This window comes from Schistocerca americana, chromosome 4, assembly GCF_021461395.2.
Source record: "Schistocerca americana isolate TAMUIC-IGC-003095 chromosome 4, iqSchAmer2.1, whole genome shotgun sequence".
Lineage (NCBI taxonomy): Eukaryota > Metazoa > Arthropoda > Insecta > Orthoptera > Acrididae > Schistocerca > Schistocerca americana.
The window spans coordinates 840,369,809-840,383,507 of NC_060122.1; the positions used below are offsets into that span (position 1 = coordinate 840,369,809).

Below are 13,699 nucleotides of genomic sequence, written 5' to 3' on the forward strand. Positions count from 1 at the left end.
GCGAAAAGGATGGGCAGCAGTTTGCGGTTGTTTGCTGATGATGCCGTGGTGTAGTGTAAGATATACTTGCTGAGTTAGTGCAGGATGAGGCAAGATGACTTAAACGAAATTTGTAGGTGTGACTGCAGAAAAATGTATATTAATACGGACAAGAAGGAAAGACCAGCCATGACGTTCGAGTACAGCATTAGCAGTATGTTACTTGACAGTCACGTCGTTTAAATACCTAGGCGTAAAGTTGCAAAGTAATAGGAAAGGGAATGAGCATGCAAGGATTGTAGTAGGGAAGGCGATTGGTCGACTTCGGTTTACTGGGAGAATTGTAGGAAAGTGTGGTTCATCCGTAAACAAGATCGCATATAGTGCGACCCATTGTTGAATATTGTTCGAGTGTTTCGCATCTGCACGAGGTCGGGTTAAAGGAAGACATCGAAGCAATTCAAAGGCAGGCTGCTGGATTTGTTAACGGTAGGTTCTAACAACAGCAACTGTTGTGGAGATGCTTCGGGAACTGAAATGGGAATCACTGGACGTTAGTTTCGAGGAGCATTACTGAGAAAATTTAGAGAACCGGCATTTGAGGTTGACTGCAGAACGATTCTATTACCCTCAACGTACATTTCGTGTAAGGACCACGAAAATAAGATACGAGAAATTAGCACTCGTACGGAGGCAAATAGCAGTTGTTTTCCCCTCGCCCTTCTTGCGAGTGGAACCGGAAACGAAATGGCTAGTAATGGTATAGGTTACGATACGCCACGCACCATACGGTGACTTGCGGATCATCTGAGTATGTGTAGATGTAGATTTGCTTCTCCTTCCATGTTTATATTCTCACGGCGTCACTTCTCTAGCCTCACTGTCTGCTTTGGTTACTATGCTGCGGTGGCAGTCGCACTTCTCAGCACAGTGTGGTCACACACGGTCTGAAAAGCTTGTAAGTGTCTTATTTGGTGTGTTGTGCTGAGAAATAATTGTCAAGACAAAGATTCCACACGTCTGCCATTACCGAGATAATTGGCATTGACGTTATTCAGTCAGGCCGTTGTGCGTGCAGATTCAAGCGGACGCCAGAGACCAGATCACCAGACGTGTCCATTTGGTTGCCCCATATCGTACAAGAGAGCTGCACAAAAACTGAACCTGGGACAGTAGTACGGATCGCACTCGTGCCAAAGGCTGAGCAGCCTCGTGCGGTATCATCAAACACACTGGCTGTCTGATTCTTACCGCCCAATAGTGCCAGGTTTTAATAGAGGGTAGCAGGTGGCTGGGGGTTAAAGATATTTCCATTACGTTTTCATAAAATCTTGATACAAAGTACTTTGTAAATGATTATTATTACATGCTTTAACTTGCTACAACTCTGCTTTATAAATTTTATAACAGAAAGTTGTTTTATTCCTACTTAAATCACTATTACTGTAGAATTGGAGGACAGTTAAAAGTTTTTACTACTATGAGAGACATAAGAGGTTGACTCCTCCAGATCTACGCTATGAGAGCAACTGGCACTGATTGTATCTGGCGGGCCGTTCCAGTTTGTGCGTTCAACGGTCCCATTGGCTAACTTGAATGGTAATTAACTCGAAAACGGCGCAACGAACGGAATTTTTTTCTGAGTAATTATTTCTCAGCAGAACCTACCATGCAACACCCATACAAGATTTTCAAACTGTTTCTGACGAGTTAGTTGCTGCGGAGGCCTCAAGCTGTGATATTTATCATTATTACTGAAATTACTGTTGATGTAAGTGCTAGTAAATACTCACCGTCAATATGTACTCCTGTATGCTGTACTAACGTCCCGTTATAACTTCATTACTAGACAGTGCAGCATATTCAATACCAAAAAACAAAAAAAAACCTGTTTAACAGAAGTTTACCGTAGGTGGATTTGGATTTATTGGCGCGTTTTTAGCACTATTTTCACATTTTCCACATTTTTAAAAACATGGTGCGAGTTTTCATTGCGGCAGCCTACAACTAGCTCTTGATAGTATTTGTGGTCTTATGCCCTTTTTAGTGTTTGGCTATATCCAGGAGGAAAAATGCTTAATTACAACTGAAGTAAGGCTGCAAATCGAACAACTGTTACAGAAATTATAGTTCATCTGACATAACAGATTAATCACCTTATATCTCTACAATTGCAACGCTTAGAACTTTAAACTACTGCTGCTGTTGCTGTTGTTGTTGTGGTCTTCAGTCCAAAGACTGGTTCGATGTAGATCTCCACGTTAATCTATCGTTCTTCATCTGTGAACAACTGCTGCAGCCTTCATCCATTCATCCATTTTAACCTGCTTACTGCGTTCATCTCTTGGTCTCCCTGTATGACTTCTACCCCCCCCCCCCCTCCACTACACACACACATATACAGAAACCGCTTCATTACCAAACAGACGATTCCTCGTTTCCTTGTTGCTGCAGACTGTATCCTATCAACCGGTCTGTTCTTGCAGTCATGTTGTGTCACTAGAGAAAGCAGTTAATTCAACTGAGCACCTCATTTGTTATTCGATACATTCCTCTACTCTGGTTTTGTTCTTTAGCACCACATTACAAAAGCTTCTATTTTCTTCTTGTCTGAACTGTATGTCATCCACGTTTCACTACCGTATAGGGTTACACTCAAGACAAATAACTTCAAAAGATACTTCCTAATACTTAAATTTATATTAGCTGTTAACAAATTTATCTTGTCAAAAATGCTTTTGTTGCTGTAGCTAGTCAGCATTTAATAATTTCTCTTTCGGCCATCCTCAGTTAATTCACTGTCAAACCAATAAAAGTCATCTACGTTCTACAATATACTACGAATGTTTTCTATGAAATGTAAGCAACTTTATTGAGGATAAATTCTTTCCGTGCTAGTAAAGGGAAGTCAGTAATAGTATCTTAGAGTCCTTATCAAACCGTTGTACGAAAGAAAATAAGGTGCTATTGAAGCCAATTATTAGTGTAAAGTACTAGTAAAAGAATTCATATTTGGAAAAAACGTAGATTTCACTTGAAAAGTTCCGTATATGCAGTAGTATAGTATTTACATACCAGTACCGCAGTAACCTATAATGTAATTTATTAATACCTTGAAACGTACGTACGGAAAGTAAGTTGCACTACATACCGGGCACAATGCCAACAATGGTCTCATAATGCAGTGATGCGTGTCTCGGTTTGCAAAATTAGTTAACGAGTACAAGGTACAACCCATGTTCTGTGCTTACTGAATTGTTCGAGCCGCTAAGGTTAAATGGATCACTTAGTTAGAATCGAGCAAACAAGACAGGAAGAATGGAATTAAAAAAATATAAAACTTTGAACATAGCTGCTAAGGTTCAGTGACCGTGTCAGAATTATATTGGAACAAATAATCCCTCGGTCACAAATATTAAGTCAAAATTGACCTGGTTTCGATGCTACTATTAGCATTGTCTTCAGAATTAGACTAACTGTTGTAAAACATATTAGGTATATAGTACATTAATAAAATTAAAGTTTGTACTGACTGGAAAAGATGCAGTACTTACAAGTCACATATTAAAAAAGATCTGAGCCGGAAAGGCGACGTCATGAACAGTTGTGAGATGGCGAGCCGCTAAGGGCTGCTCGTACTGTGGACAAGGGTTGCAACGAGACTCTTTTATTAATGTACTATATACCTAATATGTTTTAGTACAGTTAGTCTAATTCTGAAGACGATGCTAATAGTAGCGTCGAAACCAGGTCAGTTTTGTCTTAATATTTGTGACCGAGGGCTTATTTGTTCCAATATTTAAAAAATACGGTCTCTCTGCACTTTACCCACTTTTAACAGTTATCTCTCGACAGTTGTTACTCCAAGTTTGATGCGTGTTGTAGTAACTACAATCTTAGCAATGCTACAGAATATTACTCTGTCGCAACTTGCACGAGTTTCGAAACTCGTGTCAATTCTGTGGGAAAATGGTCCCATTCGAACTGCAGTTGTGTCACTCTGCTATTGACGCAGCTGGTTTACAAGTACGCTATGAATGATAGGATGGACGTGAGCTGTAACGCGGAAAAATTCTTATTGTATCTGCTCGTCGCTCGTGGCATGCACACTGACCGAATTTACCGTTGTTGCCGTAGAGCCCTGAATACAGATTCCTGCATTAGATCACCTGTGAAGGCTCCCTGCGCGATGCGAAACACCGCCACTGGTTGTACAGACACGCCGGACTCACCGTTGAGCTGCCGCGGGACCGCGCCGGCTGCCCGCAGGAAGACGGCGATGGCGCAGGCGGCCCACAGACCGGTCCTCAGGCACACACGAGCCGACGTCATTGCCCTGTCTGCGTGTGGAGAGAGAGGCGGGCACTGACAGACGGCGGTCCTCCGCCGGCCGCTCTTATAGGTCCCTCTTCCCTCTGCAGCAGAGAGGGCCTCCTGCCGCACCGTGGCCGGCCCGGGCCTCCACCGTGCTCTCTAGTGGAGGGGGGGAGGGGGAGGGGGCGGCATTGACCGCGGCGCCCGCCCACGCCGTCAGCGAGATCGCCCCCGGCGCCAGTCACAGTGACCGCAGCTCCTGGTAGCCGTAACGGAAGCTTTCCCCGCACACTCTTTATCTCGAGTATTTCGCAAAACTCGGGCCGCTGCTCAGGCAGAGAGAGCTTCGCGCGGTTCATCCGCGTAGCAAAGTAATGGACCAATCGCCTTAGTGCGAAGAGCAAGCACGTCGTCGCTGACTGGAATCTGTTAAGCAGAGGTTTCGAGAGTAGTGTCTGACGTCTCAGTTAAATGTGATGTGGCCAGTCTATGATGGCCTGTAAAGCCCCGAATGAGAAAGTGCAACGTGCAAAACACTGCACTGAAGCGCGATTCCACTCTTTATTCTAGTATACTGTTTGCGTTTCCCGTAATTTTCCTACAACGTTTCCGTCAATCGTCACACGGGCCTAGTTGTATTTCCTCCCCCAAACTTTTCAAATGGCTCTGAGCACAATGGGACTTAACATCTCAGGTCATCAGTCCCGTAGAACTTAGAACTACTTAAACCTAATTAACCTAAGGACATCACACACATCCATTCCCGAGGCAGGATTCGAATCTGCGACCGTAGCGGTCGCGCGGTTCCAGACAAGCGCCTAGGACAGCTCGGCCACACCGGCCGGCCCAAAGTTATCCTAGCGTCCCAAATGATCTCGACTATAAGAAGCTGTCGATTTCTATGCTTCGTTCGCACTGAGTAACAGAGCCATAAAACCGTCAATATGAATCACCAAAACTCAATATAAAACAAAGGAAGAAATGATTTCTGTTGAATTTCATGGAAATAGAAACACCAGGAAAAATCACACGTTTCGGCTTCCGCAATTGGGCACATTCTTCCTGGTATTATTCAATTGAAACACAATTGATTACCCGATACTGAACAAAAACAAAAGGTTTCTGTGTGCTTACGAACGTACTTCGGTAGTCCAGTGAGGGCAATATGAGCACTGAGAACAAAACTGTACTTCGACATACATCCAGGGTGTCAAAAAGAAAGAAAAAGAAGTGTCCAGATTGAGATTTTCACTCTGCAGCGGAGTGTGCGCTGATTTGAAACTTCCTGCCAGATTAAAACTGCGTGCCGGACCGAGACTCGAACTCGGGACCTTTGCCTTTCGCCATGTCTCCACAATATCGTTTCTTTCAGGAGTGCTAGTTCTGCAACGTTCGCAGGAGATGGTTCAAATGGCTCTGAGCACTATGGGACTCAACTGCTGAGTTCATAAGTCCCCTAGAACTTAGAACTACTTAAACCTAACCAACCTAAGGACAACACACACATCCATGCCCGAGGCAGGATTCGAACCTGCGACCGTAGCGGCCGCGCGGTTCCAGACTGTAGCGCCAGAACCGCTCGGCCACCAGCGGCCGGCGTTCGCGGGAGAGCTTCTGTAAGGTTTGCAAGGTAGGAGACGAGGTACTGGCGGAAGTAAAGCTGTGAGGACGGGGCGTGAATCGTGCTTGGGTAGCTCAGCTGGTAGAGCACTTGCCCGCGGAAGGCAAAGGTCCCGAATTCGAGTTTCGGTCCGGCACACAGTTTTAATCTGCCAGGAAGTTTCAAAAGAAGTGTCGCTTACCCGTACAGGAAGTAGTATTAATCAACAGTAGAAGAAATGTTCCGGTAATTGCATGTCCGGAAATCAATACCTATTGAGACATCGACCCATCTGTCTTCTCATTCCCGTCTGTCTGTTACGTATGAGAAGACACTACAGGCAGTGGTGCATGTGGTTACCATGCATCCTGACACATCCTTCAGCCCGTCCTCGCAGTGAACCAAGCACTCTTTCGAATACACTTGGCACCATTCTGATTGCACACAAGCTCCTATAACGATTGAATATTGTCGATGGTATGGCATAAAGCAATGCCTATAAATGTGCCATAGTCAGCATATTACTTTCGGCAAAACACCATCCACACAATTCCGAAGATGGGAAGAGAACATAAGTCCGAGAATTATCGCATAATCAGCTTAACAGCTCATACACCCAAGCTGCTGACAAGAATAATATAGACAACAATGGAAAAGAAAACTGAGGATGTGCTACATGACGATCAGTTTGGCTTTAGAAAGGCAAAGGCACCAGAGTGGCAATTCCGATGTTACGGTGTATAATGGAAGCAAGACTAAAGAAAAATCAAGACACGTTCATAGGCGCTTCAGTCCGGAACCGTGCTGCTGCTTCGAATCCTGCCTCGGGCACTGATGTGTGTGATGTCCTTAGGTTAGTCAGGTTTAAGTAGTTCTAAGTTCTAGGGGACTGATGACGTCAGATGTTAAGTCCCATAGTGCTTAGGGACATTTGAACCATTTGCACCACGTTCATAGGACCTGTCCACCTGGAAAAAGCGTTCGACAATGTAAAATGGTGCAAGATGTTCGACATTCTCGGAAAAATAAGGTTTCGTTACAGGGGGAGACGGGTAATATACAATATCTACAAGAGCCAAGAGGGAACAATAAGAGTAAAAGTCCAAGAAAGAAGTCCTCGGATTAAAAAGGATGTAGTCTTTCGCCCCTACTGTTCAATCTGTACATCGAAGAATCAATTATGGAAAAAATAATGGTTCACGAGTGGATTTAAAATTAAAGGTAAAAGGATATTAACGATACGATTCGCTGATGACATTGCCATCCTGAGTGAAAGTGAAGAAGAATTACATGATATACTGAATGGAATGAGGAATCTAATGAGTACAGCATATGGATGGCATCGAAGAAAGACGAAAGTAATGAGAAGTAGCAGAAATGACAACAGCGAGAAACTTAACATCAGGATTGTTGGTCACGAAGCAGATGAAGTTACGGAATTTTCCCAGAGACGGACGGAGCAGCGAAGACATGAATATCAGGCTTGCATTGGAAAGAGGGCATTCTTGGCCAAGAGAAGTCTACATCAAACATAGGCCTCAATTTGAGGAAGAAATTTCTGAGAACGTACGTTTGAGCATAGCATTGTATTGTAGTGGAAAGTGAACTGTGGGAAAACCGGAGCAGAAGAGAATCATAGCATTAGAGATGTAGTGCTACAGACGAATGTTGAAAATTAGGTGGACTGATAAGGGAAGGATTGACGAGGTTCTGCGCAGAATTGGAGAGGAAAGGAATATGTGGAGAATACAGACACGGAGATGGGACCCAATTCTAGGAGATCTGTTAAGACATTAGGGAATCACTTCCGTGGTACTAGAGGGAGCTGTAGAGGGTAAAAACAGTAGGGGAAGACAGAGATTCGAATACATCCAGCAAATAATTGAGGACGTAGGTCGTAAGTGCGACTCATAGATGAAGAGGTTGGCACAGGAGAGGAATTCGTAGCGGGCCGCATCAAACCAGTCAGAAGACTGATGACTTAAAAAAAAATAGGGTCAGCAATAGATCAGCTACGCAAAGGGGAAGCCACGCTGCCGCACCTCCTCGGCCAAACTGTCGCCTGTCAAACGTTGTGATGGGGTTCTGTTGCACGATCCGCAGCAAAATGGCGTGGTGTCCCATTGTGCGTGTACCACAGTCTTTGCTTTTCTGCGATGATAACGTTCCCCGGCAGCGGAGAAATGGCTGATACACAGCACGTCTTGATCCGTTTGTTAAGGTGTTTGGCCCTATGAGTCTGTCGCCGACAATTCCTGCCCATACAGTGGTGCTCAAGCGATTCTGATGCCTCATCCCATGATTGCCTGAGGATTTTCGCCTGCCCACACGTGTGTACTGTGGTAATTTGCTACGCCTTCTCTTGTGGTGACCAACGACGCCGAATACTACACACTAATCATCACAGCTAAACGGCCATATCTCAACAGGTATTGGTTTGCCCCAGAACATCTACTTCTGAACAATGCTACCCACTGTAGGAATAGGTGCCACTTTCTTTGAAATTCCATGTGTAAATAAACCAAGTATATGTCTTCCATCTGTGAAGCGCACACAAGCAGACCGGAAATTGTAAAATAAACTAACAGGGCATGGTGTACCTCGCTACACCTTAAGACAGGTCGCTCACTTGTTGGAGACACTGTCTTAAAATATCAAGCAAGAGTTTTACGTTAGAAGTAGTAACAACCGTAAACTTGTGTTTGTCTCATAGCAACCACGGTTTAAACACATTTATAACGACCTTGAGATTTTGGTAACTGATGACGGTCAAATTATTTTTTCTTTCTCTTACGAATAAATGTAACTTTCAAACTTATATGAATAACCGAGACCCAAGACATTATTTAATTCTAAAAGTAAATATTTGTGACTAATCTCCTTAAATTCTTCCTGCTGGCTCTCCTAATAATTGTATGTAATCTGCTAAATCCTCACTGTATATCCTCAGTGTATTTTAAGATACAGTAGTTCATTTTTATTTAATATGCAAATGCCGAACTCAAGAGCAATTTTATGTAAACTGGCGGAAAAAATCACAAGCCGGCCTCTGTGGCCGTGCGGTTCTAGGCGCTTCAGTCCGGAACCGCGCTGCTGCTACGGTCGCAGGTTCGAATCCTGCCTCGGGCATGGACGTGTGTGATGTCCTCAGGTCAGTTAGGTTTAAGTAGTTCTAAGTCTAGGGGACTGATGGCCTCAGATGTTAAGTGCCCTAGTGATTAGAACCATTTGAACCATTTGAAAATCACAACACCAAATGACAATAAATGTAGAACAATGAAAATTCGGGAATACATTTGACTAGGTAACATATTTAAGTGATTAACACTGCAAGAACACACGTTAATGTAAGCGCGAGATAAGCCATTACATATGTGATTTGTGGTAAGATCATATGGGATCAAACTGCTGAGGTCATCGGTCCCTAAGCTTACACACTACTTAATGTAACTTAAACTAACTTACGCTAAGGACAACACACACACCCATGCCCGAGGGAGGACTCGAACCTCCGACGGGGGGAGCCGCGTTTACAAATGTGAAATGCTGGTGCATTAATAAGGGTGTAACGACCAGAATGTTGAATGCAAAGATGCAGACGTACATGCATTGTGTTCTACATGTGCTGGATGTCATTTTGTGGGATGGACTTCCATGCCAGTCGCGCTTGGTCGGTCAATGCTGAAACGGTTAATGCTGTTTCTGGATTACGTTGGAGTTGTCGTCCGAAGATGACCCTTATTGGTCGACTGGAGACAGATCTGGTGATCGAGCAGGCCGAGGCAACATGTGGACACTCAGTAGACCATGTTGGGTTACAACAGCGGTATGTGGACTAGCGTTATCCTGTTGGAAAACACCCCCTGGAATGCTGTTCACGAATGGCAGCACGACGGGCCGAATCACCAGACTGACTGTCATACACAATCGCACCCCAGATCATAACTCCAGCTGTAGGCCCAGTGTGTCTAGCACGCAGCCAGGTTGGTTGCAGGCTCTCAACTGGCGTCCTGACGAAGACATGGCCACCACTGGCAGAACCAGCTTTCATCAGAAAACACAACAGATCTCTACCCTGACCTTCAAAGAGCTCTCATATGACGCCACTGAAGTCGCAAATGGCGGTGGTTTGGGGTCAGTTGAATGCACACTACAGGGCGTCTGGCTCGGAGCTGTCCTTGAAGTAACCAATTTGTAACATTTAGTTGTGTCGCTGTGGTCTCAACTACTGTTTAAAGTGCCATTGCAGATGCAGTATGATGAGCCAGAGCGATACCCCGAACGCAATGGTCTTACGTCTCCGTAGTGCCACGTTGCCGTTGGGAGCTCGGGCTTCTTGTGACTGTACATTCTCGCGGCTACCGTTGCCAGCAATCACGTACCGTGGCTGCTTTCCTGACAAGTCTTTCTGTGATACCGCAGAATGAACATCCAACTTCTCATACCCCTGTTAGACGACCTCGATCAAACTTAATGAGCTGCTGATAATGGCGTCTTTGTAGCCTTAAAAGGTGACTAATGTCACGCCTGTTACAGCGTGTATTTAAAGCAAACCTGTTTCTCATTGTTATAGCGGCGTTACTAGCTCCACATCATGTGATTGGCGCGAAATTTCAGCAGACATTATCTTTGAGTTATAGAAAGACGTCTAACAAATTTAGTTTATGTTGAATAACTCCTTCTTGGTGCTGCAGTTTCTTTTCCGTCAGTGTATATTGCAAATGCCTTAAAATTTCGACCACTGCAGCCTACAGAGGAACACTCTCCTTGGGTTCCTCTCCTTCCGCGTACTATCAACTGGCTGCCTCCAGTTCATGCTCCTCGAGAGCGATACGTGTACTTTATTACATTACAGTTCAAGTTCTGAGAGAGCTTACTGCACAGGCTCCATGACCTACCCTTCTCTCACGTAATACATCATGGGGATCTACTAGCATGTGTCCTCATGATGAAGCTATCAAGTGCCTGAATTGTTGTGCGCTCCGAAAGCAAGAAACAGCACACGCTTCAGCACTGGTAAGGGTCGTTCTCTGGTATCGATCCATCGATACGCTCTCTCGCCCATCCGACGTTGTTCCGTTGTAAGTGATCAGTAATTTGTACTCCAGAGACAACTTCCTTTTGGTACTTCTCAAAGACTAAACAGTTCCCTAATGTAGGTCGCTCAAGTGGATGGTGTACGGAGACCTGTTTGTTTGAGCATGGAGACAGCTTCCAGGAATGTTGGGACCACATGACAGTGCTGATCCACGGCAGCAAAGCTGCTGATATATTCATCCCAAAGTTTTCAGACCACCTAATAATGCTGACTGTGTCCAGGTGGGTTGATGAGCGCCTGTCTGCAGACGGGGTCTGGTGTGAGGCACATCGCAGGTTCACAAGCAGACCAATCACAGCGAACCTCGCACACTTTCGTAGACGAGGACCAGATGCTACCATGTCGTTGAGAAGAGTAAAAAGAATCCGTGGCAGGAAGCCCTGAACTCATTGAATCATTCCACCAGTTCAGCTCAGGTAAGGGAAGCCATCATAATGCTTTCCAGAAAGCAGAGCCGGCCACCAGTAGCAATCTCTGTGTCCCGTCGCTCTGTGTGGTCGTGAAATGGGGTGCACTACACTGCGGATCCAACAAGAACTCTCCCTTCCGCCTTTGGGGATTAGGTTCTGCACTGTCTGAGGATCGTGATACTGAGCCCAGTAACGACCGAATTACATACAGCAGATTCCCACTACTTGGAGAGAAATCTATGGCCAAAGCTGATGATTTTACATTCCTCATCAGCCGGTGTGACGGGGTAGGTGAAGGGGAGAGACTTTGAACTTTATGTATTTTTAATTCCATCCATTTTTTTACATTCATCTCGGAGTATTTTAGCAAGTATCCTATTAATTTCGCAGGTGAGCGCCCTAAATGTAATAACATGCAGAAACACACAAGCACACACATACGCGTGCGCGCGCACACACACACACACACACACACACACACACACACACACACACACACACACATACAGATAGAAGGGAACTGCTGCATTGTAACGACGCACTTTATGCAATGAGGTTGATTTACTGAAGACTAAGGGTTGTGTTCTGGAAGCTGTCCCAGTCTGGGCGAAGATGATTCCATTCGGTACTGACTTTGTGTTAGTAAAATTACGTAACTCATACTGTGCGTGCAGCAAGACTGCGAAACTCAGCTCGTTCCTTTATGACTAGATATCCTACGAACAGTGAATGAAAGGCAACAGACAGATTCCATATTCCCTGATTTCCGGAAAAGCTTTGACACGGTGCCCCACTGTCGACTGTTAACGATGACCTGAGCACATGGATTAGGTTCCCAGATATGTGAATGGCTCAAAAACTTCGTAAGTAACAGAACTCAGTACGCTGACCTAGACGGCGAGTGTTCATAAGAGAAAGGGTTTCGTCAGGAGCGACCCACGGAAGTGTGGCAGGACCGCTGTTATCTTCTGTACACACACATGGTCTGGTGGACGGGGTGGGCAGCAGTCTGCGGCTATCTGACGATGAATCTGTAGTGTACGGGAAGCGGTCATCGTTTGTAAGCAGGCTGTTTAGGTTTGTATGTTGGTAACGCCACGTAGCGCTCTGTATGAAAATCACTGACTGTGCTGTGTGCAGTAGGTGGCTGGTTGGCATTGTTGTAATATTCGCCATTGTAGTGTTGGGCAGTTGGCTGTTAACAGCGCGTAGCGTTGCGCAGTTGGAGGTGAGCCGCCAGCAGTGGTGGATGTGGGGAGAGAGATGATATGACTTTTCAACACTATTAAGGTAAATACATTGTTTGTTATTTATCAAAATCTTTCATTTGCTAACTATGCCTATCAGTAGTTAGTGACTTCAGTAGTTAGAATCTTTTATTTAGCTGGCGCTCGCTATATTCCAGTAGTTCGAGTAACGAAGATTTTTGTGAGGTAAGCGATTCATGAAAGGTATAGCTTATTGTTAGTGAGGGCCATTCCTTTGTAGGGATTATTGAACGTAAGATTACGTTGCGCTAAAAAATATTATGTGTCAGTTTAGTGATGATCATAATAAGTAAAGTGAGAAATGTCTGAGTACGTTCAGTTCTGCTCAACTGTTTGAAAACCAAATAACGTAAGGGGTTTATCAGCACAGTCATTCACTAATTTTTCTAAGGGGGCGTTTCATACGTTGAGTGACTGTAGGATAATACGCGAGACTTAGGCAATGTTTCTGGTTGGTGTGACGAATGGCTGCTTGCTCTAAATGTAGAAAAATGTGACGTAATGCAGATGAGTGGAAACAGCAATGTTGTAAGAAGCTCAAAACTATTTCACTGAGAGTAATGGGAAAATTTCGATTAATGCATTAATATTCTTTCTGAGCACAGGAAGGACGAAATCTGTGACGCTTATCGCTAGCACGTGTATGGTCGATAACGCCCTTGTCGCAAGTAAAGTAAAAGTAATGTTTACTTCTAAGCGCCTTACACTAACATACGTACCATGGAACGTATCAATTCAGTCTGTATACAATGTGGGTATAGTTAAACTTTCGCTATTTGAGCCTATGTAGACGCAAAATTATTTACAGTATGGGTGTGCAACTTTTAGGATTGATCGAGAATGAGATTTTCACTCTGCAGCGGAGTATGCACTGATATGAAAATTGTGTATCGGTCCGAGACTCGAACTCGGGACCTTTGCCTTTCGCGAGCAACTGCGCTACCGACTGAGCTACCCAAGCACCACTCAGAAAGCGTCCTCACAGCTTCAATTCTGCCAGTACCTCGTCTCCTACCTTCCAAACTTCACA

The 13,699-nt window shown here is 44.6% G+C and overlaps 1 protein-coding gene across 1 annotated transcript in view; it reads right to left on the bottom strand.

Annotated features, from left to right (window-relative positions):
• LOC124613853 (serine protease snake-like) overlaps positions 1–4,311 on the bottom strand; it is a 42,979-nt gene extending 38,668 nt beyond the window's left edge. Inside the window, exon 1 of the mRNA XM_047142578.1 lies at positions 4,149–4,311. Within this exon, the coding sequence (XP_046998534.1) occupies positions 4,149–4,311 (163 nt within the window). The remainder of the gene's footprint in view (positions 1–4,148) is intronic.
• Between the last annotated feature and the right edge of the window lie 9,388 nt (positions 4,312–13,699).